Below are 27,953 nucleotides of genomic sequence, written 5' to 3' on the forward strand. Positions count from 1 at the left end.
CCTTTTTTTTTTTTTTTTTTTTTTTTTTTTTGCGATACGCGGGCCTCTCACTGCCGTGGCCTCTCCCGTTGCGGAGCACAGGCTCCGGACGCGCAGGCTCAGCGGCCATGGCTCACGGGCCCAGCCGCTCCGCGGCATGTGGGATCTTCCCGGACCGGGGCACGAACCCGTGTCCCCTGCATTGGCAGGCGGACTCTCAACCACTGCGCCACCAGGGAAGCCCCTGGTTGTCCTTCTTCAGCGTATTTTCATTAAAGTGGTGCAAGCTCAAACAACCGAAAAACAAATAATACAAGGTCATAACTTCCCCTCTGGCCCATCCTTCTGTTCTGCTTCCAATAGGCAGCCGAGTTTTGCTCCTTGCATCGTGTTCTCTGGTAACGTAGTCAAATGACAGAGTCAGGTTTTCAGAGTTGATGGACAAGAGTGAAGGTGTGAGGGTGGGTCACTTTCACTTTAGAAAGATAAGTCTGGCTGCAGTTTGGGGGATGGATTATCGGGGACCAGGGTAGGATGCTGTGAGGAAGCTGTTGGAACAGCAAGTGGGATGAGAGTTGATGACGTTGAATCGGGCCAGTGGGCGTGAGGGGAGGGAATGAAGTCCAGAGTAGGGAACAGAGGAACCTGATTCAGAGCTGGAGGTGAGAAAGATAGGGTAGACCTGGATGCTTCCTGGAACCTGGCTGTGCGAAAGTGCCGTTGTTTGAGCAGGAACCCAGAGCTCTCTTCTGGACCTGAGGTGGTCTGGGGCCACCTGGGAGGTGGATTAGTGGCTCAGGAGAGGGATCCAGGCTGGGCAGGGTGCCAGGAGCCTCGGCAGGGGTGAGCATTTGGGAGCAGATGGCGCTGGGGTAAAGCCACGTGTGGAGACCTGTAAACGTTTGTTTGGCTTTCAAATTCTCAAAACATTTAAGTTAACAATTAATTTCAGTATGGAAAGATTTCATGCACAAATCTAGATTTCTAGCTTTTCTTGAAAAATCAGAATCTTTAGAAGTGCTGGCCTGCATTCCTCCCCGGTAGCCATCAGTGGAGCTGAGGCGTGTCTGTGACCTCCGGCGGCCATGGCTCTCTTATGCATTCACCTGGGCGCCCACCAATCACTTTTACATTCCTGCCTGGCTTGAGGGCATCTGAACTGTCTCTCCCTCTCCTGGGGAGACTGAGGCATGGGAGACCCAGGACTGAGCAAGGGAATACCCAGTAGAACTGGGAAGAGAGAAGAACTAGAAAGCCAGGTGCGGGTCATATTCTGGGGACCCGAGAGGAGGAGAGGGCCCCCTTTAGCAAGATCAGAAGAGAAAGTCCATAAATCTGCACCATTAGGAGATGACAGGATGTGGACTAAGCTTTCTTTCTTGACTGAGGGGAGGGGGAAAATGGGGTGGCTGATGGGGGAGGGAGGTTTTTTTTAAGGTGGGAGACGCTCGGCCATGGTAAATGTTAAGGAGAAAGATCTGGTGGAAAGCAGGAAGGAGAGGGTTGAGGGCAGCATGTCCTGACGCGGCCAGAAGAATTAGGGTCCAGGGGGCAGGTGGGGCCCGTCTCCATGCCCTTTGTGGCATGGGAGACCTTTGGTGAGTCTGTGAGAGGACCTCTGATGTCTGGGCTGGACACCTGCAATCTCCACGGTCTCCAGGAGGGCTGGCTAGAGAGTTCCCTAAGGCTAGTGCTGGCCTTTGCCCTGGTATTGCTGGTTACCCCTCTCCTTACCACCCCTCCCCTACCTGCCAAGCACCCTACCCCGGGGTGGTCCCCAAGTCCACTCAGTTATTCCCTGCATAGCAACTTCGCTGTCTTATTTCCTTTAGACCTTTGCTCAGATGTTACCTTGTCACTGGGGCCTTCTCTGACCGTCCTCTTTAAAAATCACACACTCAGACATATTCTTAATCAGCCTTCTTTTCCTCCATAGCACTTGTTTCTACCTGAGATGTGATTTACCTGTTGTCCACCTCTCTCCACTGGAATACATGCTCCTTGAGGGCGGGGGGGATTTGTTTGGTTCGTTGCAGAATCTCTGGCACCTAAACTATGCGGGGTGTCAGTGTCCATGTGTTGACTAAACAAGAGAATAACTTGACCTTATTGTACAGATGAAGGAGGTGTGGCTGGGAGGGTCAGGGACTCTGCCCTGGTTGTGTCTATGTGGTCTTCATTCTTTTTGGTTCATAGACAGCAGAAAGGATTTTCCCTCTGTCCACGAGCAGATCAAGGTGAAGGGGCTTAGACCAACTTTCCAGGTATAAACATGTCATTGTAATTTTGATGGTGTGGACAGTGTCCGTTAGCTCTGACTTGCCACGTGCTCTGCTAAACTCTTTGAGTCCTCAGACAACAGCAGCAAACCCTAAGTAGTGGTACCCTTCCTGTCCCCATGTCAGCCATTAGTAATGGAGCGAAGGAGGCCTATGGAATTTCCTTGTGCAAGATCACGTGGCTGGGCGGTGTTAGGACTGGGAGTCAGATGCGTGTCCATTCAAGTCCACAGACCTGGTGCTAACCGCTGCTCTTTCCTGCCTCCTCTTCCATAGGGATTTGCATCAAGTGTGGGCTTGGCATCTATGGAGCGAGGCAGGCGTGCCAGGCCATGGGGAGCCTGTATCACACCGATTGCTTCACCTGCAACTCCTGTGGTAGGTAACCTCTCCCCTGTCCCTCTTGCACTGTGGATCCCCTTGCATCTAAGTCCCAGGCGGATGGACCACCCAGCTCTGGCCCAGGCTGGAGTGTGGAGGAGGCTGAGTTGTGGCTCCTTGTCATCTGGCCTAGTCTGCTTGAGAGGCCCAGGCTCCTGGGGAGATCTGCTGAGCCCTGGGGAGGGAGGCGTGAGACCAGGGAGGAGGCTTTTGCTGGCCACAGGGAAAGGCTGCCCTTCTAGCCCTTGGCTTTGGAACCTCTGTCCTGGGCAGGGTACTGATGTCTCTCGGTTGTCTGGGTGGGGCTTGTGGAGCCAGAGATGTGCCTTCTGCCTGCCTGGATATGAGGCTAATATTTTTTTCCCTGCAATATATTTTTTGTCCTAATTTTACACACTGTATAAAATATAAATGTTATAATTTAACCTAGACAAAGTTATAAAAAGAAAAAAGTAACTATAATCCAACCAACCTAATAAGTCTGCGCTCTTTTTTTTTTTTAAGTCTGCACTCTTGATCTTCTTACTGTTCTTTCATGCTTTGCCCTGAGAAGACATCTTTTATTTATATACACAAAACATTTTAATATAAAACATTTTATTTTATAAAAGTGTAATATGACTTTGTTATAAAGCAGAAACTAACACACCAGTGTAAAGTAATTATACTCCAATAAAGATGTTAAAAGAAAAAAACGTCTAATATGTACACAGTGTTAAGTCAGAGAGTCCTGAGAAGCTATTTTTGCAAGCGCAAAAAACCGCTTATCTTTCTACCCCGGTCTTCTTGCCCGGGGCAGCCACGTAGCAACTTCATCTAGTAGGCACCTCCATGTTCTAACAGCATACGCTGCTGTTTCTTGATTATCAGTTTTGGAAATGATTTACTTTTGTTTGCCGTCGTAGGTGAGGAATAGGTTCTTACGCTGACTGTTCTCCCCTCTCTCCTTCCGTCTTCTCAGTGTAGTCATCGTAAGTTGTGATTAAGTCAATAAACCAGGTTTATATTACTATAATATGACTATGTAAATATTATTCACTGCAAAACCAAGAATTATACTGGGGTTATGTCTCCTTTTTTCTATAGTCATTTACTTTCCCTGGAGTTTTCTTTTTTAACCTTTTTTTCTCCTTGCATTGTCTTGACTTATCATATCCTTCAGTTTCCTCTCCCCACTCCAGTTGCCCCATTTTAGTAGGCATTCTTTTGAGTTCCCCCGTGGAGCCCCTGGCCTCTCCTTAGTCTGAGCCAGTTGCTCTCTGGACCCCGGTGGAGTGTTCATTCTGTGCCTTCCCATGTATATTGGTTGGATCGAATCCACTGTCTCCTAGAAGCTTTCAGCTGCAGATTACAGAAAAGCTGCTGAGGAGGCTTAAACTCTAAGAATATTTCTTGACTCATTGAACTGGGAGCCCAGAGATAGGGCTGGCTTCAGGCTGGGATTGATCTAGTGGCTTAGGCCCTATGAATATCTTGGCTGTGTTTCCCTTGGGTTTGGTTTTATCCTTAGGGTGACTTCTCTTATGGTAGTGAAATGTCTGAGGCAGCTTGAGACTTCCATTGGGACACCACTGGTCTGGAGGAAGAGGGGCCATTTCTTCTGGTCATGTTTTTGGGGTGGGGAGACTTCTTTTCCAGAAAACATCTAGCAAACATCTTCCTGTATGTCATTGGCCAGATCATCTCACACATCCATTCCTGAACCAAGCCCCCTGTGGCTGGGGGGAGTGCTGTGATTTGATTGACTTACTTGCCTGAGTCTCTGAACCATTATAAGGGAAGAAGAATTAGCTTTATACTAATCAAGCCCATCCACGGATAGGGGAGTGGATTCAGGTTTCCCTTAAACACACCAGGCTGTCTGAGGTAAGGTTGGTTACTGAACGCAACTTGGAGAAGTAGGGAGGAATCGAAGCTGTGAAACAACCCAAACTGTCCAGCATTTTGCTGTAGTTGTCTAAGCAGGGCAATGTGGGAGGTAAGTTTTCTGAATTCTGTTGTGTCTAAAATGCCTTTATTCAACTCTCACAATTTGTAGTTTGACTGGGAATAGATTTTCAAATTGGAACTAATTTTCACTAAGCATTTTGAAGTCATAGATTTATCTTCCAGAAGCCATGGTTACTGCTCAATTCTGATGCCATTCTGATTCTCATTTTTGTGTGTGTGATCTGTTTTTTTCCTTTTGGGAGATCTCAGGAAGAGGGCTGTCATTGAGCAAATCCTGTAATAGCCTCTGGAAAGGGCTGTGAACTGCACAGTTGCAGGGGTTGCCACTTACGTAGATGCAACAGGAATGGTGCTCCTGAAATTGTGCATTGCAGCTACTTGGCTTCCGGTACTTTATGTTTGGTGTAGGCTTTGTGCGTACACACAGAGCCCTATTAGACTGGAGACTTGCCCTTCGGTTCTGGGAATTTTTCTTATATTCTTATTTATTCCCTTCTTCTTTCCACTGGTACTGAGTTCAGCAGTGTATGAATCAGGATAATATATTATGACCAAGTTGAGCTTACCTGAAGAGTACTAGTGGAGTCACGATAGAAAATTCGTTACTGTAACTCACCTCATGAACAAACTAAAGAAGAAAAACTATATAATCATCTCAATAGGAGTAGAACAAGCAGTCAGTAAAATCTGACATTCAGATTTTAGCAAACTGGAAATAAAAAGGAACTTTCTCAACCTGATAAAAGTTGGTTACTCAAAATCTATGCAAACATCATACTCAGTGGTGAAACATAAGAAAAATGGACCTTTAAAAGAGGAAAGGACAATGGCGCCTGCAATCATGTTTTCTATTCAGCATTGTACTGGAGGTCCTAGTCATTGCAGTAAGACAAGAAAAATAAATATAGCATAATCGTGTAAATATTCATATACTGTTGAACATGGGTATATAAAATAGTGTTGAGATGTCAGTATTTTCCAAATTGATCTATAATGCATTGTAATTCCAGTTAAGCAGGTTTTTGTGAATTTGACAAGCTAATTCTAAAATTTAAATGGAAGAGCAAAAGGCTAAGAATAATCGAGATGATCTTGAAGAAGAGGAGGTCGGGCAAACTTCCACTACCAGGTGTCAATATATATTGTACAGTTACATTAATTAATTTCATGTGTGGTACTGGGGCAAGGATAGACAAATAGACCAATGGACCAGAGTGGAGTTTAGAAACAGACCCATGTCTGTGTGAAAACTTGATGGGTGATAGAGACAGCATTGCAGATGGTTCTGGGAAAAGTGGTTATCCATATAAAATAATGAAATTAAATCCAGGTGTATCAAAGACCTAAATGGGTAAAGAAAAACTTGACCATTTTAGAAATAAGTATAGAAACATATCTTTACCAATCTTCTGGTTAAGAAAAAAATTTTTTCACACAAAAACTGCCAAACTTAAAAGAGGGGATTGACAAATTTGGCTACATTTGAATTAAAAACCTCTATTTGTTAAAAGACACTGTGAAGCATATGGGAAAACAAACCTTATACTGTCACAAACATAACTGCCAACGATCATTTTTGTTTGTTTACAGCATTCCTTTTTTTTATTTTATTTTTTTAATTTTTATTTTTATTGGGCTATAGGGGATGGGTTGGGAAATATCTCTGCAAGTTATGCCCTACTAGGGAAATGTCCATTCTCATTTTCCTGGGATAGCTTTCGGAGCTTTTTCTTTTCTTTCTTTTTTTTTTTTTTTGCAGTACACGGGCCTGTCACTGTTGTGGAGCACAGGCTCCGGATGCGCAGGCTCAGCGGCCATGGCTCACGGGGCCCAGCCGCTCCGCGGCATGTGGGATCTTCCTGGACCGGGGCACGAACCCGTGTCCCCTGCATTGGCAGGCGGACTCTCAACCACTGTGCCACCAGGGAAGCCCACCCTAGGGGATGTTTGAAAAGTTTATTTTATTTATTTGTGGCATTTATTTATTTATTTATTTGTGGCTCTGTGTGGCATGTGGGATCTTAGTTACCCAGCCATGGATCGCACCTGTGCCCCCTGCAGTGGAAGTACGGAGTCTTAACCACTGGATCACCAGGGAAGTCCCTGAAAAGTAAGGAAAAAGTCGAACAGGGGCAAATACATTTTTTCTTTTATGAGTATTCTTATTACTTATGGACTTGTATTCATGTAATGTATTGCAATACCATCATTATTCTTTTTGATGCTCAGATTGCCAGAGGAAGTCCCTTCCAGTTGACTCCTGTGCCCTTTTGACATGTCCCCATTGTTCTTTGAGTACTTCTTTACTCTGGCACAAGATATATTCGGTTTACCTTTGTTTTTGTTTTTAATTTAGTACAATTTACATATAGTGCAGCAAACAGATCTTAAGTATATAGTTCAAAGATTTTGGATAAATGTGTTCATTTATATTACTCGCACCCCTAACAAGGTTACAGAAAATTTTAAACACCCGAGAAACTTCCATCTTCCCTTTTTTTCAGTTAATCCCCATATGTTCTCCCATCACATCCACTCGACCAGTGTTCTGATTTCTACCATCATAGATTAGTTTTGTCTGTTCTAGAACTTAATATAAATGCAGCCATAATAGTATGTACTATTTTCTTTCTCTTTTTAAAAAATAAATTATTTATTTATTTATTTATTTATTTTGGCTGTATTGGGTCTTCGTTGCTGCGCGTGGGCTTTCTCTAGTTGCAGCAAACGGGCTACTCTTCGCTGCGATGCGAGCTTCTCATTGCGGTGGCTTCTCTTGTTGCGGAGCAGGGGCTCTAGGCACGCAGGCTTCAGTAGTTGTGGCGCACGGGCTTAGTTGCTCTGCGGCATGTGGGATCTTCCCGGACCAGCGCTCGAACCCGTGTCCCGTGCATTTGCGGCGGATTCTCAACCACTGCGCCACAGGGGAAGCCCCGCCTTTTTTTTTTTTTTTGATCTGTGTTGTTACATGTATCAGTAGCTCACTCCTTTTTATTGCTGAATAGCATTTTTATTGTATGAATATACCACAATTTGTTTATCCATTTATCTGTTGATAGATACTAGGTTGTGCTATGAACATTCTTGTACAGGTCATTTGTGGACAAATGTTTTCATTTCTCTTGGGTAAATTCCAAGGAATGGAATTTCTGGGTCATAGGCTAAGTGTACGTTTAACTTCATAAGAGACTGCTAAACTATTTTCCAAAGGGGCTGTATCATTTTATACTCCCGCTAGAAATGTAAGAGAGTTGGTTTATTCTATATATTTGCCAACAGCTGGTGTTTTAGTCTTTTTAATTTTAGCCATTCTAATGGGTTTGAAGTAGTATCTCACTGTGGTTTTAATTTGCATTTCCCTGACAACTAATGAGGTTTGAGCGTCTTTTCTTCTGTTTCTTGGCCATTTATATCTTCTTTTGTGAAGTCTGTTCAAGTCTTCTGCCCATTTTTTTAAAAATAATTTTTACTTTAATTCTTACTCCCTTTTTTAAAAATTTTTATTTAAAAAAGTTTTTGGCCTTGCCATGCAGCACGTGGGATCTTAGTTCCCCGACCAGGGATTGAACCTGCAGGCCCTGCACTGGAAGTGCGGAGTCTCAACCACTGGACTGCCTGGGAAGTCCCTCTTTTGCCCAGTTTTTAAATTGGGAGTTGTCTTTTATTATTTAGTTACAGGAATATATATGGTAAAAGTTCTTTTCAGATGTTTTGTGAATATTTTCTTCCGTTTTTTTTTGTTTTGTTTTACGGTTATTATTTTTGTGACTTAAAATGTTTTGTCCCCTGTTAGGTCGTGAAGATAGTCTCCTTTGTTTTTTTCTAGAAGCTTTAGGTTTCTCATGTTTAGGTTGATAACCATCTCATGTTAATTTTTATGTATGGTAAGAGGTAAGGAATTGAGTCTTATTCTTCTTTCCATATGAATATTTAGTTGTTCCAGCACCATGTGCTGAGAAGACTTTGCTTTCCCACTTGTACGTTTGTTGAAATATTTATGGGTCTATTTTTGCCCTCCATTCTGTTCCACTGATCTTTTTTTTTTTTTTTTTTTTAATTATTTTTTTTTTTTTTTTTTTTTTATTTTTGGCTGTGTTGGGTTTTCGTTTCTGTGCGAGGGCTTTCTCTACTTGTGGCAAGCGGGGGCCAGTCTTCATCGCGGTGCGCGGGCCTCTGACTATCGCGGCCTCTGTTGTTGAGGAGCACAGGCTCCAGACGCGCAGGCTCAGCAGTTGTGGCTCACGGGCCTAGTTGCTCCGTGGCATGTGGGATCTTCCCAGACCAAGGCTCGAACCCATGTCCCCAGCATTAGCAGGCAGATTCTCAACCACTGCGCCACCAGGGAAGCCCCTCCACTGATCTTTTTGTCTCTCCTGCCCACAATATTACATTGTCTTGATTTCTGTAAGTCTTAAAATAGGGAGTGTAAGTTTTCTAGTTTTGTTGATCTTTTCCAAGATTATTTTGGCTATTCTAGGTTCTTTGTATTTCTATATAAATTTAAAAATTGGCACATCAGTTTCCACACACAAAAAAATAGAGTGCTGAGAACTCGATTGGGCGGCATTGAATGTGTAGATCAATTTGGGGACAATTGATACGAGAATGTCTGAAGCCATGAAGATGGTTGTCGGAACTGTGCAGGGTCCAAGATTTTTCCCTGCATGCAAGCTGACTAGTTAGCCTGCCAGTGTTTCACGGGTGCTGGCTGAAGACATGACCTTCCTGGGACAGATACAGCACTGCAGGCAGCGTGAGCTTCATGTTCACATCGGTTCTGTGTGCCCTCCTTGGTCCCACAGTGGTGACGTGGATACCAGCTGTGTGCTGCACACGCGGTGGGTCTCTATGTCATGGCTGAGGAACCCTGAGCTTAGGGAACCCCAGGATTTTATAATGGGCTGCCAGCAAAGCTGTGTGACTCTTATCCCAGAGAAGCACATTTATCTCTGTTTATACTGAACAGCAAACCAACCTGCTTTCTGCTTCAGAGGGAGATGCTATCTCTGTCTTCTGAGCAGTTTGCTCCACAGACGTCCTTGGAAAGATAATTAAGAATGAAAGCTGCAAGCCATTTGAAAGATGTGCAGAGATGGAAGGGATCCAATGGAGAACTGTCTTCCAGCAGTGGTATATCTCTTTATTTATGTAGCTCTTTTAAAATTTCTCTCAGCAAAGTTTGGTTTTGCTGAGTAAAGTCAGACACATCTTTCATTAAATTTATCCCTTAGTATTTTATGGGTTTTTTGGGATGCTGTTATAAATGCATTTTAAAAATTGTAAGTTTAGGAGACTTCCCTGGTGGCGCGGTGGTTAAGACTCCGCGCTCCCAATGCAGGGGGCCCGGTTTGATCCCTGCCCAGGGAACTAGATCCCACGTGTATGCTGCAACTAAGAGTTCACATGCCACAACTAAGGAGCCCGCATGCTGCAAGTAAGGAGCTGGTGAGCCGCAACTAAGCAGCCTGCGAGCTGCAACTAAAGGAGCCCGCCTCCTGCAACTAAGACCTGGCACAACCAAATAAATAAATAGATATTAAAAAAAAAAAAAGGAATACTGAAGGTGCTAGTAAAATGTATTCAAAATAATAAAAATAAAAATTGTAAGTTTATTTTCCAGTCACTTGTTGCTAGAATATAAAAATATTTTTGGTTTTCATATATTGACCACCTACTCTACAGCTTTGCTAAACCTACTTATTAGTTCTAGCAGTTTTTTCATAGATTTCTTGTGATTTTCTGTATAACATAGTCATGTCATTTGTGTTTATCGTTTTTCCTTTCTCACCTGTCTTATTGCACTGCGTAGCACATCTAGTATACTGTTGAATCCTAAGGGGAAAAGCATTTACTATTTCACTGTTATGTCTGATGTGAGCTGTGGGGCTTTCATAGGTGCCCTTCATCAGGTGCGGGAGGTTCCCTCTTGCCCCTGGTTAGGTGTTGTCATCTCCTGACTCTAATGGGAATGCCTCTCATAGGTCTGCTGGGGCTGTGGTTTTGACAAGGATGCCTTTTTCTTTGAAAGTTTTTGTTCAATTTGTTTAAACTAAAAAAACCCCACATCACTCATTTCTCCCATCCCCAACCCCCTGTGTCTTGCAACCACCAAATTCTTCTCTGTATCTATGAGCTTTTTTTTTTTTTTTTTAAAGATTCCACATATAAGAGAGATCATACGGCATTTGTGTTTCTTTGTCTGACTTATTTCACTTAGCATAATGCCTTCAAGGTCCGTTAATGTTGCTGCAAATGCCAAGATTTAATTTTCATTCTTTTTATGGCTGAATCACATTCGTGTGTGTGTGTGTGTAATTTTTTATCCATTCATCCCTCAATGGACGCTTAGATTGTTTCCATCTCTTCGTTATTGTAAATAATGATGCAATGAACATAGAGGTGCAGATATCTTTGTGAATTAGTATTTTTGTTTTCTTTAGATAAATACCCAGAAAGGGAATTGCTGGGTCATATGTTAGTTCTCTTTTTAATTTTTTGAGGAACCTCCATACTGTTTTCCACAGAGGTTGCACCAATTTACATTCCCACCAACAGTGAACGAGGGTTCCCTTTTCTCTAAATCCTAACCAACACTTGTTATGTCTTGTCTTACTGATCATAGCCATTCTAACAGATGTGAGGTCCTTTGTTGTTAATTAATCGACCATATATGTGTGGGTTTATTTCTGGGCTTGCTGTTCTGATCCATTGATGAATGTGTCTATTTTTATGCCAACAGCATACTTTTTAATTACTGTAGCTTTGTAATACAGTTTGAAATCATGAAGCATGATGCCTCCAGTTCTGTTCTTCTTTCTCAAGATTGCTTTGGCTTTTTAGGGTCTTTTGTGGTTCCATGTAAGTTTTAGGATTATTTGTTCTAAAAATACCATTGGAATTTTTTTTAACATCTTTATTGGAGTATAATTGCTTTACAATGTTGTGTTAGTTACTGCTGTATAACAAAATGAATCAACTATATGCATATGTATATCCCTATATCCCCTCCCTCTTGTATCTCCCTCCCACCCTCCTTATCCCACCCCTCTAGGTGGTCACAAAGCACTGAGCTGATCTCCCTGTGCTATGAGGCTGCTTCCCACTAGCTGTTTTACATTGGGTAGTGTATATATGTCAGTGCTCCTCTCTCACTTCATCCCAGCTTACTCTTCCTCCTCCCTGTGTCCTCAAGTCCATTCTCTACGTCTGTGTCTTTATTCCTGTCCTGCCCCTAGGTTCATGAGAACTTTTTTTTTTTTTTAGATTCCATATATTGTTGTTAGCATATGGTATTTGTTTTTCTCTTTCTGACTTACTTCACTCTGTATGACAGACTCTAGGTCCATCCACCTCACTGCAAATAACTCAATTTCGTTTCTTTTTATGGCTGAGTAATATTCCATTGTATATATGTGCCACATCTTCTTTATCCATTCATCCGATGGTGGACACTTAGCTTGCTTCAATGTCCTGGCTATTGTAAATAGTGCTGCGATGAACCTTGTGGTACATGACTTATTTTGAGTTACGGTTTTCTCAGGGTATATGCCCGGTAGTGGGATTGATGGGTCATATGGTGGTTCTGTTTTTAGTTTAGTTTTCCTTTTTTAAAAAAAATACATTTATTTATTTTTGGCCACGTCGGGTCTTGTTGCTGCCCGCAGGCTCTCTCTAGTTGCAGTGGGTGGGGACTACTCTTCGTTGTGGTGTGAGGACTTCTCATTGCTGTGGCTTTTCTTGTTGTGGAGCACGGGCTTTAGGCGCCCGGGCTTCAGTAGTTATGGCTCACAGGCTCTAGGTGCATGGGCTTCAGTAGTTGTGGCACATGGACTTAGGTGCTCTGCGGCATGCGGGATCTTCCCAGACCAGGGCTCGAACCCATGTCCCCTGCACTGGCAGGCGGATTCTTAACCACTGCGCCACCAGGGAAGTCCCCTGTTTTTAGTTTGTTAAGGAACCTCCATACTGTTCTCCATAGTGGCTGTATCAATTTACATTCCCACCAACAGTAAAACCATTGGAATTTTGATAGGGACTGTGTTGAATCTGTAGATTGCTTTGGGTAGTGTGGACATTCTAACAATACTGATTCTTGCAGTCCAGAAGCATAGAATATCTTTGCACTTATTTGTGTCTTCAGTTTCTTTCGTTAATGTTTTGTAGTTTTCAATATACAAGTCTTTCACCTCCTTGGTTAAATTTATTCCTAGGTATTTTATTCTTTTTGATGCAATTGTAAATAGACTTTTCTTATTTTCTCTTTCTGATAGTTCATTTTTAGTTAAAGAAACAGCAGATTTTTGTGTATAGATTTTGTATTCTGCAACTTTACTGAATTCATTTGTTCTAACAGTTTTTGATAGTCTTTAGGGTTTTCTCTCTCTCTCTCTATATATATGTATATTTTTCTTCTCTATATATTATGTCGTCTGCAAATAGTGACAGTTTTACTTTTTCCTTTCTAATTTGGATGCCTTTTATTTCCTTTTCTTGCCTAATTGCTCTGGCTAGGACTTCCAATACTATGTTGAATGAAAGTGGTGAGAGTGGACATCCTTGTCTTTTTCCTGATCCAAGAGGAAAAGCTTTTAGCTTTTCCATTGTTTATGATATCAGCTGTGGGCTTGTCATATATGGTCTTTATTATGTTGAGGTACGTTCTCTCTATACCCGCTTTGTTGAGAGTTTTTATTACGAAAGTATGTTGAATTTCATTAAATGCTTTTTCTTTCTGTGTCTATTGAGATGATCATAGGATTTGTGTCCTTCATTTTGTTAGTGTGTTGTATCACACTGACTGATTTGCCAACGTTGAACTATCCTGGCATCCTTGGAATAAAGGATACCTTTTTTTATATTGGGCTCCTTCACCTGGTGAGAGTTGTACTTTAACGTTTCTAGATTAAGAAATTCATTCTTGGGCTTCCCTGGTGGCGCCGTGGTTAAGAACCTGCCTGCTAATGCAGGGGACACGGGTTCGAGCCCTGGTCTGGGAAGATCCCACATGCCACGGAGCAGCTAAGCCCGTGAGCCATGACTACTGAGGCCCATGCTCCTAGAGCCTGTGCTCCGCAACAAGAGAAGCCACTGCAATGAGAGAGGCCCGTGCACCACAACGAAGAGTAGCGCCCGCTCTCCACCACTAGAGAAAGCCTGTGCGCAGCAACGAAGACCCAACGCAGCCAAAAATAAAATAAAGAAAAAGTAAAAAAAAAAGAAAAAGAAATTCATTCTGCGGAGTCTGCTCTGAATTCCACTGAACTTAAAGCAAATGTTTTTTTTTAATTATCAGAACTTCAGTTTACATTTGAGAAACCGGTCTTCATATGTTTGCTCTGACAACCTCTTACCACAGTTTTGTCAGCAACATATTCTATTTAATTTTTTAAAAATATTAATTAGCGTAATGATAATAACATAGCATTAGAGGGAAATTTAAAATTTGTCTGCGATCCGCTTCTCATCTGTTGGAGGAGGGTGCTGAGAAATGGCAGCAGGAGCGTCATCCCTGGTTCCAGCAGTCCAGGGACCCCCTTCTCAACCCTCATCCTTGCAGGGAGACGACTTCGCGGGAAGGCGTTCTACAATGTGGGTGAGAAAGTGTACTGCCAGGAGGACTTCCTGGTGAGTCAAAGCTGTGCCCTGGCTGGTGCCATGGGTGGGTGCAGGGGCGGGGACCCTCCTTCTGATTCATGTGGTGACCTGAGGCCAGGAAGCAGATGCTGGCTGGGCAGCGAGTACCCCTGTGTCACATAACATCCTGGATCCTGTGTCCCCTCCCAGTACTCCGGGTTCCAGCAAACGGCTGACAAGTGTAGCGTGTGTGGACACCTCATCATGGAGATGGTGAGAACTTCCCCCAGGCTCCTGGAGCCCCTCTGACATGCGCAGAGTCAAGGACCCCACCCTTTCACCTGTTGGAGACCTGCCAGGGGCTCAGAGCCAGAGTGTCTTCTGGGGGCTGTGCTGAGCCTTCCACCTACACTGACCCTTCAGTGCCTCCCGCCCCCAGATCCTGCAGGCCCTTGGGAAGTCCTACCACCCGGGCTGCTTCCGGTGCTCGGTGTGCAACGAGTGCCTGGACGGGGTGCCCTTCACTGTGGACGTGGAGAACAACATCTACTGTGTCCGAGATTATCACACGTGAGTAGCCGGCGCTATGCAACAGTGTGACTCCCATGGTTCCCCTGCCGCTCCCCAGGAGTATTTTTCTGGCCTGCCTGTCTGTGCCCTCCATTCTTGGCCTGCTCACTTCTGGCCTCCGCTGTGTGCTCAGTGGTTGGGGTGAGGCGCAGATCTCTGCTGGAGCCTTCTGTCTCAGTCCTCTCCTCCCCCTGCCTTTGCCTGCACCCTCTCGTCCTAGTGGTGGGGACTCTGGGCTGCCCCATCTAGCTTCTGTCCCGCTGCTCTAGTGGCCAGGCAAAGACTCTGCAGAGACCCCAAGCCCCCATTCCAGGCAGAAGAGTCTTCTGCCTGGAATGGGGGCTTGGGGTCTCTGCAGAGTCTCTTTCTGCCTGGCCGTACCCATGTGACCAGGTGATCCGTTCTCCCTTGCTGTGGCTCCAGGCTCAGCCCTCGGACCTCTGGTCCTGTGCTGCTGCCTTGCATGGGGTTGGTGCTGGGCATTGGTTCCTGGTACTCAATGTGGAGCCAGGCTTTGCAGGGGTCTCAGCTAGAGGACGCCCAAGCCTGGACACGAGGGGGCAATGACTGGCAGGAAGCATGAGGGAGAGGCCAGGGCAGAACCTGAAGAAGCCATCCTGGAGGAGGTGATGGGGTGGAGGTGAATTGGGGCACCACACGAAAGGCCAGTGCCAAGAAGGCATGGCATAGGATGCTCCTACCCCGACATATCCGCACAAGGAGAGGGGGCCTGATGCTCGGGCCGCGTCATGGGGCTACTACGGGTGGACCTGTCCTCGTGCCCTTGGCCTCTGGTCACTCAGCTGGTCACTTCTGGTTTCCTTTATTCCTCCAGGGTTTTTGCACCAAAATGTGCCTCCTGTGCCCGTCCTATCCTCCCTGCACAGGTAGGAACCACTCACCTGGAGATGGTCAGGCGCCTGGCCCCGCCCGGCCCTGCTGGTCCTGCCTGGGTTGGCCCCAGGTCTTGGGCCCCAGTGGGAGGGATGAGCAGGCGCTCCTGCCCCCTGTCCCTCTGGGCTGAGGGACGTGTGTTGTGCCCAGTGCACGTACGGTGCAGGTGTCCCCGCATGAGTTAGAGGGAATTGGTGGCCCCTGCCGCTTGGCTGCCCCACTGGCCCCTCAGCTCCGTTGCCCGTCGATGTCAGGACTGGCCCCGGGCTCTGTGAGCTCGCAGCTGAGACGGTGGGGGAGCAGACGAGAGAAGGATGCGGTTTGTGCAGGAGACATCGTCGGGTGGTGCCCCTCTCTCCGGCACTGGGTCTTCCACACATGCTGGCCCTGGGGAAGCAGGCCTGGCAGTGGTCTTTCCTGACTGCAGAGAACTGAAAAGAACACGTACGCACACACTGACACCCACGTGATGGCTCTCATGAGCAAGTGTGCGTGCTCTCGGCTCCAGCGTGGGAGGAGGCCTACGGCACACGCACATCCATTTGTGTGCACCCACTGATGCCTGTTCTGGCCCCGTGGGAGCACCCACGTCAGAGCTCACACGGGTGTGAATGCACAGCCCCCATGACAGGAGTGCGTTGTGTAGTTATGTGCCCACCACACAGTTTGCCTCAAGCCCTGTCTCTTCCTCCAGGGCTGTGAGACAACCATCCGTGTGGTGTCTATGGACAGAGACTACCACGTGGAATGCTATCACTGTGAGGTGAGCCTGGGTCCCCCCAGAAGGCTGGCGGCCAGGGTAGTCCCCCTCTCACACAGGCCTCCTTCTCCCTAGGTGCTCTGTGGGCTCACCTCCTCTTTTATGGTTCTATCCCATTCTGCCTGTCCTCCCCCAGTGAGCTCTCTCCCTCCCCTCCAGGATATGTTTCTCTCAGCCCGTTTCTCATTCAGTCAAATATTTGCCGAGGATGTACAGTGTTGGGGTGTTGTTGATGTACAGAGAATAAAGACAGTCTCTATCCTCCAGAGAGACAAGTACTCAGGCAGTATTTATACAGGGTCATCATTGCTATCAAGGGGAGTTTTCAGAGCACATAGCAGGCCTTGGAAAATCAAGGAAGGCTTTCTGGGGGAGGTGACACCCAAGCTAAGATTTGAAAGATGAATAAGAGTTAGCTAAGGAGCAGGGAAAAGGGCATTTTCAGGCAATGGAAGCAGAATGTGCTAAGATGTGAAGGTGAGTGTGTTGTTTCGTTTCACTGGAGAAGTTGGCAGGAGCTGCGGATGAAAGGCCACTTGAGCTGAGGAGCGTGGACTTATCCTGAGGGCAATGGAGAAGGATCGAAAAAGGATGACGCGATGTCACTGAGATTTTAGAAAGGGCATTCATGCAGAGAATGAATGGAGGGAGAGGGAGTAGGGGCTGAGGTTCCCAGAGGAGGCGGGTACAGTCAAGGTTGTGGCCCTGGGTTTCAGCAAGTAGACTGAGTTTAGTGTTGGTTAGATGGTACAAGGGACTGGATTTGGTCAGTGATTGGACATGGGAGTTGAGGGGTTGGAAGGTGTCCATTACGACCCCAGGAGAGAGTGAGGGTGAGAGGAGGAAGGCATTAGATGATCTCACTTTTGGTAGCTGGAGACACCTGAACGGAACTATCTAGGCAGCAGCCGGATGTGCTGGAGTATAAAGACTCTGGTACAGGTGTAGGAGTTTGGGAGTCATTGGCATACATAGCTCTTTCCTCTCTGATACTCTGCCCTGTGGTTTCTAGTTGCCTTTGCCTCCCCAAATTCTCAATTCAGGGAGACCAATGGGCAGCCTGGAAAAATCTCTCCAGGTAGTAACCTGGGCAATTGTAGGGCTCTCCTTATTAGTTTCCCTTCTCTCAGAGGTCACTGGCCTGCCTTGCCTGTTGTTCAGAGTCTGAGAATCATCGTTTCATATATTTTGCCCAGTTTGCCATCGTTAAAGGTAGAGCGGGAAATCCAGTCCTTGTTACTGTCATGGCCGGAAGCGGGAGTCCCATCATGGGCATGTACATGGCCACTGAAGCCAGGGGAGTAAATGAGGTCTTCCAGGAAGAGCTGTAGAGGAAGGAGCGGGGGCTCAGGATAGCCCAGGGGCTCCAACATTCCGGGGATGCTTTCAGGCAGAGCAGCCACACAGGAGGCCTGGAAGGAGTGACCGACCTACCCCCGAGAAGTAGGAGAAAAACCAAGTGTTGGGTTTCAGAGCCCCCAGGGAAGAGCAGGCATGTCGGTGAGAAACCTTCGGTAGGAATCTAGGGTCCATCTGGAACCAGGTTGCCTTGATGGGGGCAAGTGGCCCAAAGGGAACAGGAATCCTGCTGGAGGACCAGGGAAGGGGGGTCAGGAGCAGGCATGGCCACAGTTCCTCCAGCAACCGTAGGAGGGCATCCTGCTCTGCGGTCCTGGGGACCGCAGTGTCCCCTTGGGGTCGCTAAGCTTAGTCCTTAAGGAAAGGCTGATGCCGAGTCCAGGAGCGTCAAGCTGTAAGCAGAGTACAGCCAGCGCCTCGGGGCTCTGAGCCATGGTGCCGCTGCCCCCAGGGGAGACCCTTGGATGGGAACAGGGGGCTGTGGCCAGACAGGACACGGAGGACACCTGGGACCTGAGTTGCGTGGGACATGAAGCTCCATCACCTGTGTGGCGCGGGGGTCGATGTTGGTCTCAGGGCCTTTGGGTAACAAGTGTCACAGCTTCCAGGTTGGAGTTCAGCCCTGGGTGCAGTGAGAGTGTGACCAAAGGGGCCTCCTTGGGGTGGGGGTGGGGGCGAAAGGAAGGAAAAAGTTGTCCAGTAGGTCTTGCCTGGTGCCCCGCTGTGGCTTGCAGCACGCCATCCTCCACGGCTGCCCTTCACATTTCCTGCCTGTTAGAGGTCAAACACGAATCACATAACTTGTTAAACAGAAAATTAGCCTATAAAATATCGTGCAGTGGTAAACATGGTAGGATAAGGGACATACAGCAAAACTCCTTGTTGAATTGACGGCTTCAGGTCTTCTGTTCCACTATCTCTTAAGGCCACTGAGGTCAGCCATTTGACCTTCCCCCCTTCCCGAGGTCACCAGTGACCCCCATGTGGGGATCCAGGAGATGATTCTCAGTTGTCATTGTCCTAAGCTCGCAGCAACTTCCCTAGACTCTCCCTCCTAGACGCCCTCTTCACTGTGCCCTTAAGACAGGCAGTTTTTGGTTTTCCTCTTTCATCTTCCCCTAAAATCTTGGCTCTGCTCTTCTTTCCTCTCTTAAAGTTGGAGCTTCCACAGCTCAGCTGTTTTTTCTCTTCTCTTTCCTAGTTATCTGCACTCCCTGGGAGAAACTCCTGTTGTTTTGTTGTTAAAAACTATTACATTTTTATGCTGATGCCCCCCATTTATTGCCCAGCCCTCTCTCCAAGACTCCAGCCTAGTGTCCGCCTAGCTCTCTCCTGGTTGGCTCCTTTGGATGTGTAAGATGCTCTCCAATTCGGGGTGTCCAGCACTGGGTTCCTGACCCCCTTCCCCCAAAGAGTAAAGGCCAAAGTCCTCCGGAAGGTGGGCAGGGTCCTACAGATCTCTGATGCACCCCTCCCTTGCTTACTCTGGCGCCGGGGCTGTGTTCTTCCCTAGGACTGCGGGCTGCAGCTGAGCGGGGAGGATGGACGCCGCTGCTACCCCCTGGAGGGCCACCTGCTGTGCCGCCGCTGCCACCTGCGGCGCCTCCGGCCAGGCCCACTTCCCCCACCTGCTGTGCACGTCACTGAGCTCTGAGCTGGGGGCGGGTAGCCCGACCCTGGGGGCGTGTGTTTGTGTCTGCGTGCACGCGCGCGCGCGTTTTTTTCGCTCAGGAGCGCGTTTTCCTGCGCACGCACGTGTTTTTGCGCGAGTATATTTTTGCGCGCGCGCCGGCGATGGGTGACCCAGGTCAGTGTCGGGGCTCTGTGTCAGGGTGGGCGCGGCCGCCGGCTCCCACCCCACCCCTACTCCCACCGGCCACCGAGCTGCTGTCCGAGGGGCCGGCCCCGCGGCGAAGCTACTAATATTTATTCACCGTCTGTGCCTCCTCAAACGGCTTCCTTTCTTTCGGGCCCTGGCCGCCTCCCGCCCCCACCCCATCACCCGCCTTCTGTTTCGGGACCCCCTGTGCCCCGTGGCCTCGGGGGCAGGCTCCCAGACCGGCTCTGGGTCACGGGGCTGAAGGTGGCCGTTACCACGTGCAGGGGCGCGGGGTACACGGCCGCCGTCCTCCGACTGGCCTCGGGGCGGGAGCCAGTTACCCTGTGTAGAAGGGGTCTGGGACCCCCTTCAAGAAAGCTGCGGGAAGGCGGGGGTTGCCGGAGGGCACGCGTGTTTGTCTCATAAGCGCCTGGCCCGCTGGTGGGTGGGAAGGGTTCGTTGTTTGGGAGGGGTCGTAGAAGGGGGTGAGGAATGACACCCTTAGGGAGTGGGGCCTACGAAGGAGCCCTCCCTTCGGCCATTGTGGTCACGGCGGGTTTTGGCCACCGGGACTCCGATGGGCGTTTTCAGCCTTCATCCCGCCCCGGTCTTCCCATCCCTGGCTCCTCGTTCCCAACCCCTCTCGTCCTCGGCCTCGGGAAAAGAACACCTCGTGCAGAATTCCAGCCACAGGTCTCGGTCGAGAGAGGCCGCGAGGGGGCGCCCTGCCCATCTGTTACAGGAAAGCACTGTGTATCAGGCTCCACAACAAAAGCATATGATTTGACTTAAATTAAGTTTTTCCTTTGAGAATATTTTCATTTTCTTTAAAAGAATATAGTTTTCTTCTAAAAACTTGGCCCACGGTTGTTATTTCTTAGGGAAGTTACAAGAAACTCACAAATGTGCAATTTGTATATCATATATAGCTAGCGTTCAAGTGGTAACACCTTGTAGTTTAACTACTTTTGTATAAATTCCTCTAAAATCCTAAAATATGTGTTTGCCTTAAAGACTGTAGGCTAGCGTGGGGTTTTGTTTATGTCAGTGTCTTGAGAGCGGTTACCTAATGTGGTATGTGGAAATGCAGATTTTTTTCTTTTCCTCTGAAAGACACATCAGCATTGCGAAGCTTCTCACTGATTTGCACTTGTGGGTGGCCCCTGCGGCGAGAGACCTCCTAATCACAGTCACCATCATGGTGGTTTTTACGGAATATTTTAAGACCGTTTGTTCCTATGAGAACTGAACCACCTCGGCTACTGCTCTTGCTCTCCGTTCTCCCCCCTGTTAAACGTAAGATCCTTCATCTGGGGGAGCCAGGCCGTAGGAACCAGAACGTTGTCAGGACTGCTTATTGGGAAGCGTAGGAGGGGAAGTGGCAGCCGGCGGGTTCCAGCTGGGCTAAGGCCTGGAGCCCGGGCGCCCTCTAGTGGGCTGAGGAAGGAAGTACATGGTGAGTTTGGCGATCGTTGACCAAATATTTTAACGCAGAGGTTGCCCTGAGATACGGGAAGCGTGTGTCTCCTGAGGAAGGGACTGAACAGGATCAAGGTGGCTTCTTGGAGGAGGTGATCCCAGTGGGGCAGGAGACAGTATATTCCAGGAATGGGAGGTTCTTTCTGGCTTTCTCTTCCTCTTGAGCTGGGCTGCTTTGCTTTCTAGCCAATTATTGCAAAGCTTTCTTCTGATTGCTTCCAAGGTCGAAGCCTGCTTTGGCCTCCGTTTCTCCTTGTTGCAAATTCAGCTCTACTCTTTTCTCTTTCTTTGTGTCTGCTGTGGAGGTGGTCTGATCTTCCTGCCATGGGGACCACCATCTCTCTCCACACCTGCTCCATCCTGGTTACCATGCTCCCCCATCCAGCTGGACTGAGTCATCACAGCATGGAGCCTCCTTTGAATTCACGTGCCAAACTTTATCAAAAGTCAGAGCCAAGGGAATGCATGGCCCTGGGGGGCAGTGGCTTTATCTCTGGCCACACTTTGCCCTTTCTCTTTGGGCTCCATGACCCTCTTTGCCTTCTCCCAGGGCTGGTGACTGCCACCATCCCTGTAACCCCAGAGCCTTTGCACATGCAGTTTGCTCTACCTGGACCCACCCCCTGCCCGATGCTTTAATTCCTGGTCAGATCCTTCCGATCTCAGCGACACGAATAAGCCAGGCTTCTCGTTATTACACGTCACCGAACACCCAGAATTGGGGGCCCCGATCTCTAAGCTCTTTTCCGAAAGCAGCATCTTCCAGTCCATTGTCAGGAATTATGCTGACATGATGGTTGTTGAGACTGAGGAAGCAGTGTGAGAGCCAGACCTCAAGCCAGGTAGATTACCCATGAGCCTCCACTGCTGGGTGCCAAACCCACCTGCCCCTAGGATGTCTCCCCTGATGTTGACACCTGCTGACACCTCTAACTGGGCTTTTGTTAACTGCTGTACTTTCATGTACTGAGAGAAGAAGAGTTCTCTTCATGTCCATCTCCTCACTAGAGGGTGGGCACTCCAGGCCAGGGTCTGTCTGGGTTGTTCACTCTTGTCTCCACAGTGCCTGGCCTATGGTTGGTACTGTAACCTGAGGCAGACCCTGCCCTGGCCTTTAGAGTCTCAACTTAGGACCCCTCTCCTTCACTGGTTTGCAAGTCCAAGTACAGCCTCAGTTGCCCAATGAAGGAGCCACAGGTGGGATAGAGGCCCAAGAATGGGTTTACACAAAAACTATACGTGCTGCACATCAAGTGTGTGCCCCAGGTAGTACACACACAGGTGTGCCTTTGTGGATACCCTTGAGTATTGGGTTCCCTGCCGCGCGTGCTCGTGTGTATGAGAGAGAGAGGGAGAGATAGGGAGGTTGTTTGAGATGGGTGAGAAAGAGGGAGAAAGGGAGGGAGAGGAGAGATAGAGATTGGGAGGGAGATGAGAAGGGGCATGAGATTGTGAGACATTGAGAGAGCTAGATATTGTGAGGGGTAACGAGAAATTTTGAGAAAGACATTGCGTGTGAAAGAATGAACGTTTGACAGAGATGGTGGTGGATTGATCAGGAGAGACTGGGAGAGGGAGAGATGGTGAGAGAGACATTGTAAGAGAGAGATTGCGAGAGAGGCTGAGAGACTGAGAGAATGGTGGAGAGAAAGATTGAGAAAGAAATTGAGAGGTGGAATGAACAAGAGGGAGAGAGAGAAAGATAACTGAGTGAGGCCAACAGAACCTAGGGTCCTTTTCCCGCAAGGCAGGGGGCCCCCAGGGCCAGGTGATTTGGAAATATTTGGATGGCCTGGCCCACAAACAGGAAAGGTTCGCCTCTTGTAAGTGACAAAGGCTGTGGTGTGTGTGCACGTGTGTGACGTTAGGCTGGGACAGTGGGCTCTTGGAGATGGGTCTTGAACATGGGGTGCCTGCATGGTCACAGGGTAGGAGGAGATGCTACTGACCCCTCCTGGTCCGTGCTTCCTACCCCTCTTCGGCCAGGACACACAGATGGGAGCTTGCTGAACTGAAGATACCCTTGAGTGCCTCTGTGAGCTTGCTGTGGAGGGGCTAGAAGGGGGTGGGCAGTTGGGGCCGTGATTTATGGGAGGTGCTGGGCATAGGAATCCACACCACAGATGCCTGGAGAGCAAGGCGGGCCAATCCTGGGAGCTGTCAGCGGTTGAGTGCGGCGATGTGTGGGGCTGTGCTCTCCACCATCTCCTCCCAGCTTCACTCCCATCCCTGAGGCTGGTCTTCTAGTTAGCAGATGCCCCCTGGGAGGAGGGTGAAGGGCTAAGCGTAGGCTCAGCCTGCGGGGGCTCCAGGAGGGCCTTGGGTTGGGGTCTGAGGACAGGTCTGGGGATGGGGGCGGCGCCCAGGTCGCTGGTGACCTTCCACCCAGCAGTTCTGGAGGCCCTGCCCCCGCATGGTGTGTGGGCATATGGGATCTGCATGTACCCGGAGTGGGTGTGGGGGGTACCTGGCTGGGAGAGGGGTGTGTGTGCACGTGCTCTGGGGACTCAGTGACTGCTGGGGGCAGGCCTGGCTTGGGGGGTCTTCCCAACCCAGACCTGTCTCCCAGGAGACAGGGAGGCTCTTCTTCAGCCATCCCAGGAGGAATTCTGTGTGGCACTGCCTCCTGGGGTAGCAGACTAGTCTCACCAGGCCCCTGGTTCCTGGAGACAGAGCCCAGGAAGTGTCTAGGAGCCTGGAGAACCGGGGCAACACAGCTGGAGTGGAGGGTGCCTCCCCGCTCCTATCTTCCTGCTCTGGCCCTGAGGACACTGCTGGGCTGCCCTCCCTAAGTCCGGGCGTTTGTGTCACAGGTGGGCCCTTTCCTGTCCTGCAGGGAGGCTCACCCTGGAGGGCAGAGGGGGCCTGGGAGGCTCTCCAAGGACATCAGGGCCCTCAGGTCTCCCTGGGCTGGGGGGACTATGGCCCTGAAACATCTGGCACTTGGGTGGGAAGCACTCAGCAGTGGTGTTTGTGTGCCTGTCACATATTCACTTGTCTGTCCCTAGCTGCTCACCTGTCACTCCCATCATCCCATACCAGTGCACACTCTCTACCTGTGCTGTGCAGGTGTGCCTGCCTGTGTCACATACACCTGCCACTGGTTACATGACTGTCCCATAGAATCCACCTTACCTTCCTGAAGTTACCTGCCACACACCAGTCACAGGCACCTGTGTGACCCAGCTGGCTTACTCCCTTCTCTGTGACGGTGCCTTGGCCATCAGCACCCTGTCCACGGTGGAGTTGCAGACACTGAGGGTGGAGCTCAAGCTCAGGGAGCGGCATTTCACCGGCCCGACGTTTACCCAGCCTCCTTCAACCCCAGATTGCTTTGGGAACTCCCTCTTCCACCTGAGCAGCAGTGCTACTGAGGATTTCCAGGCGTCTTCAGCTGGGCCCTCTGCCTGGCCCGTGGCCTGGTGTGGCCACATTCCTGAGCTGTGTGGGTCTCAGCCAGGAGCTGCTGTCCTCCCAGCCAGATGGGGCCTTTGGAGTCTCAGCCTGTCCCGAACCAGCCCTTCCCGTTGCCCTGCTCAGCCTGGTTCCGCTCTCTCCTTTCACACAGCCCGCTCCGGTCTCCCACGACACCTGGGTCAACTGTGACCCCGGGGATGGGGGGATCACTGACTCTGGGGAGAGGGGCTCCCGCCAGCGTGGGAACAAGTTCTCACGGGGGTGGAGGGAGTCCCACTGCCAGAGAGGTGTGTCTTCAGAGAGGCAGAGGGCTGTGTCCATGATGGAGGAGGTCAAACAGCAGCCCCGTACCTGCAGCCCGGGAGGCAGAGAGGCTGCTCCCCGTGTGTTGTGTGGGAGCCACGCGTGTGGGTGAGGGGCCGCAGAGTCTAAGGGAAGGTCACAGGAGCCCAGCCTGGGGGTGTCTCACGGCGAGGGGCCAGGGGGGAAGACTGCATTTAGCTCTGATATGGACTGACTCTCCCTCCCACCCTCTCTTCTTTAAAAAATATGTGTCTATATTTAAAGACTTCGTTATACTTGGTCTGATTGGAAGACAAGAATACCTCATTGGCTTTGGGCCTGAGCACCTGGGTGGATGCCTTCCATTGTCCCGGAGGGCAGGGCAGGTTCACGTGGGTGCATAAATAGAAGATTCTGTCTTGCCCTTTGGAGATGCCTGCCGTGTGGAGCATGTGAGCTTGGAGCTCAGGGGAGACGTCAGGGCAGGAGATACATGTGTGTATAGAGGTATTTGAAGCCACGGATGAGATCATGTGGAAGGAGGATGAGATCAGGAAAGAGAAGAGGCCCAGGCCTGAGCCCTGGGGTGTTCCCGCATGTATCCCTCAGCAAGGGGGATGGAGCAGGGGCACCGGTGAGGCGGGCGGGCAGGGGGAGGGGGTGGAGTAAGGTGGCATCAGAGCAGCCAGCTCTTTCAAGCATATCGGGCAGAGGTGCAGCAGCTGCAGGGGCTGGGGTCAGGGTGAGTTCTCTTAGGACGCCGAGGCCTGTCTGAGGCTCCCTGCCCATGTCTGTAAGAGCGTGTACACTCCACGTGGGCATTCCCAGGGTTGTCTTCCCCACCGGACCCTGGTCCGCATGGGGACGGGGGTGTCTGTGACTGCAGTGGTCACAGCTGTGTCCACTTGGAGCCCAGCGTCCGGCTCCTCCAGTGCTGGGGGATGTTGGTTAAGTGGTTGAGTGAAGGGGTCGATATGGTAAAGCGCTTAGAACACTAACAGGTGCATAATAAATGCTCAGTAAAAATGAGTTACTGTTAGCTGCAGACTAGGAGGTAGCTGAAGACGGGGTGACGGCAGTTCAGGAGGCCTTGCTCCGGGGCCGACGGGAAGCCACAGTGCCCGGCTGTAGACTGGACCAGGGTGGCGGCTCCAGGTGCCGAGGGATGGAGCGGTTGGAGATGCCCAGCGGCACCATGCAGGTCAGCTTCGTGTTGCCAATACTGCAGCTAGCCCCCGAAACTGGACCGTGTCACCATCCAGGAGCCCACAGCTCCATTACTACCCCGAGCCCAGGTGAAGCCAGGAGCGATGCAGGAGGAAGGGGCTAACTCAGGAAAGGAGCCTTATCCAACGCCATCAAGACGGTGTCTCTCACACATTCATCCTCCCAGCCTGGATGACGTCAGCAGAAAGCGCCAACAGCTTCACTCCCATCGGGAGGCACCCGACGCAGCCCCGGGGAGAACATTAGCTGAAGCGTGAAAGCCACTGGAGGCCTTTCTGACATCCTGTCGGGCCAGACAGGCGTGGCTCACCGCTGGGTGAGGGAGGCATAGACTCTTTTAGGCCAGCTGGACACTCAGCTCCGCGTCCCTGAAGATGAGTGTCAGAGCTGCAAACGATGTTTGGAGATCTCAGAGCGAATGAAGGAGGGTGACACTGAACAGCTACAGAGGGACTAAAGGAGCTGGCACTGGGGGAGGCTGACCACGAGCTGGAAGAAAAGAACCGTGAGACGGTGACAGAAAATCTTAAGGATGTCCAGGTGGAGGCTGAGACTGGATCCAGAGGCAGCTCAGTATCAGAGGGAATACAGTGAATTTAAACGACAACAGCTGGAAGGATGTAGAAAACCAGGTGCGTTCTATTCCTGGGGAGTGGAGCAAGGTGAATGCTGCTGGGGGCTGGACGGCGTTGCTACCCGTGCCCTGGCCGGTAGGACGGGTTTGAAGCTTTAGGGGTTTCGGCGTATTTCCAGTGGAGTCTGGAGTCTCAGACATATCTGAGGAGCCGCTGTTGTACTGGTCTGGGGCTCCTTTGTTCTTTGACTATGCAGTGGGGCTTTCCTGGGCTGTGTGCAGCCGTTCAGAGAAGGGGCTGAAAAAGGTGAGACATCCATTTATGTCTTCCTTACAGGGTGGATGTGGAGAAAGGCAAGAAGGAAGACGCAGGAGGCAGCGGTGGCTCCTGTTCTACTGAAACCCAGTTCAGCTCTGCGGAACAGCGGACAAAAGGTCTCAAGTTCATGCTGTTGAATCTTAAGTGGGGCCGTGCTTGGGTATCCTCACAGTTTTATAATAAATGAACTCCTTTTTTTCCTTAGGAAGATACTGGCCTAAAAGACTTACATTTTTTGTTTTGTTTGCAAAAAAAAAAAAAAAGTTTTAAATGAGATTCAGGTGACATCAAACAGCACGTGTTTACAATCCCCAAAAAGACAAAATGCAGAGAAGCCACTTTATTTTAAAATATCCTTTGATATAGTTTCCAGAGCTACGGCAGCCCCTGTAGAGGGACCAGCCCTTTTCATAGTTTTGACTCTGAACCCCATGACTTCCTTTTCCTCCTTCCCTTCAAAATGACTAACTTAAGTTTGCTTTTTTTTTTAAACCTCAGTTGAATTGAAACCAATGTGTTTTCACTAGATTTTCTCTCTCTCAACTTCCTGCACTCAAAATATGAAATGGAAATTTTTGTCTCCATCGCGATGATGAAATGTATGAGCCACATGTTGGATAATGTGAGAAAATGACATAGAAGCTTTGCCTGGCCACCATATGATGTGGTCAGAAGCTCGAAATTTAACACGCCTCTCTCGGTTCTAGTACTGAATGCCCGCTCTGCCCTGTGTTAGAGATATGAAATGGTGTTGGGTACTGTTTGGATACATACTATTATGTGTAATAAAAGATTTGCTGTAGTCTGAAAAACAAAAGTGAGTTACTGTTATCACTAAGATGAGTCAGTATAGAGTAAGGCATTTCTACAGTTTGTACATGAGTCCCTGTGTGGGACAGTGTCTGTGTCACTTCAGCAATGGTGTGTATGACTCTGCACGTACATCCTATGTCCGTGAGACCTGCCACTGTAAGGCTAGGGGGACATGTGACTCAGAGACCAGGCATGGTGTGTGAGGACCGCCAGCTTCTGCTTTTGTGGCCCCAGCTAGTCTGGTTTTGAGGTCACAGCAGCATCCCTGACTCAGGTCA

At 49.1% G+C, this 27,953-nt stretch overlaps 1 protein-coding gene and 1 pseudogene across 3 annotated transcripts in view; both read left to right on the forward strand.

The window, feature by feature from the left end:
* Window positions 1-22,441, forward strand: part of WTIP (WT1 interacting protein) — a 26,271-nt gene extending 3,830 nt beyond the window's left edge. The window contains exons 2-8 of one of the 3 annotated variants that reach the window (XM_027079374.1): window positions 2,535-2,636; window positions 14,146-14,213; window positions 14,373-14,435; window positions 14,602-14,732; window positions 15,568-15,619; window positions 16,321-16,389; window positions 19,259-22,441. In XM_027079374.1, the coding sequence (XP_026935175.1) occupies window positions 2,535-2,636; window positions 14,146-14,213; window positions 14,373-14,435; window positions 14,602-14,732; window positions 15,568-15,619; window positions 16,321-16,389; window positions 19,259-19,399 (626 nt within the window). In that variant the 3' untranslated portion in view covers window positions 19,400-22,441. The remainder of the gene's footprint in view (window positions 1-2,534; window positions 2,637-14,145; window positions 14,214-14,372; window positions 14,436-14,601; window positions 14,733-15,567; window positions 15,620-16,320; window positions 16,390-19,258) is intronic. The other 2 variants (XM_027079376.1, XM_027079375.1) reach the window with 2 other exon arrangements.
* A 951-nt stretch (window positions 22,442-23,392) lies between these two features.
* LOC113606054 (beclin-1 pseudogene) lies at window positions 23,393-27,874 on the forward strand (annotated as a pseudogene).
* The last annotated feature ends 79 nt before the right edge of the window (window positions 27,875-27,953 follow it).

The sequence above is a fragment of the Aethalodelphis obliquidens genome, unplaced genomic scaffold (assembly GCF_003676395.1).
Source record: "Aethalodelphis obliquidens isolate GAN/ISIS:26980383/991018 unplaced genomic scaffold, ASM367639v1 scaffold43, whole genome shotgun sequence".
NCBI classification, from domain to species: Eukaryota; Metazoa; Chordata; class Mammalia; order Artiodactyla; family Delphinidae; genus Aethalodelphis; species Aethalodelphis obliquidens.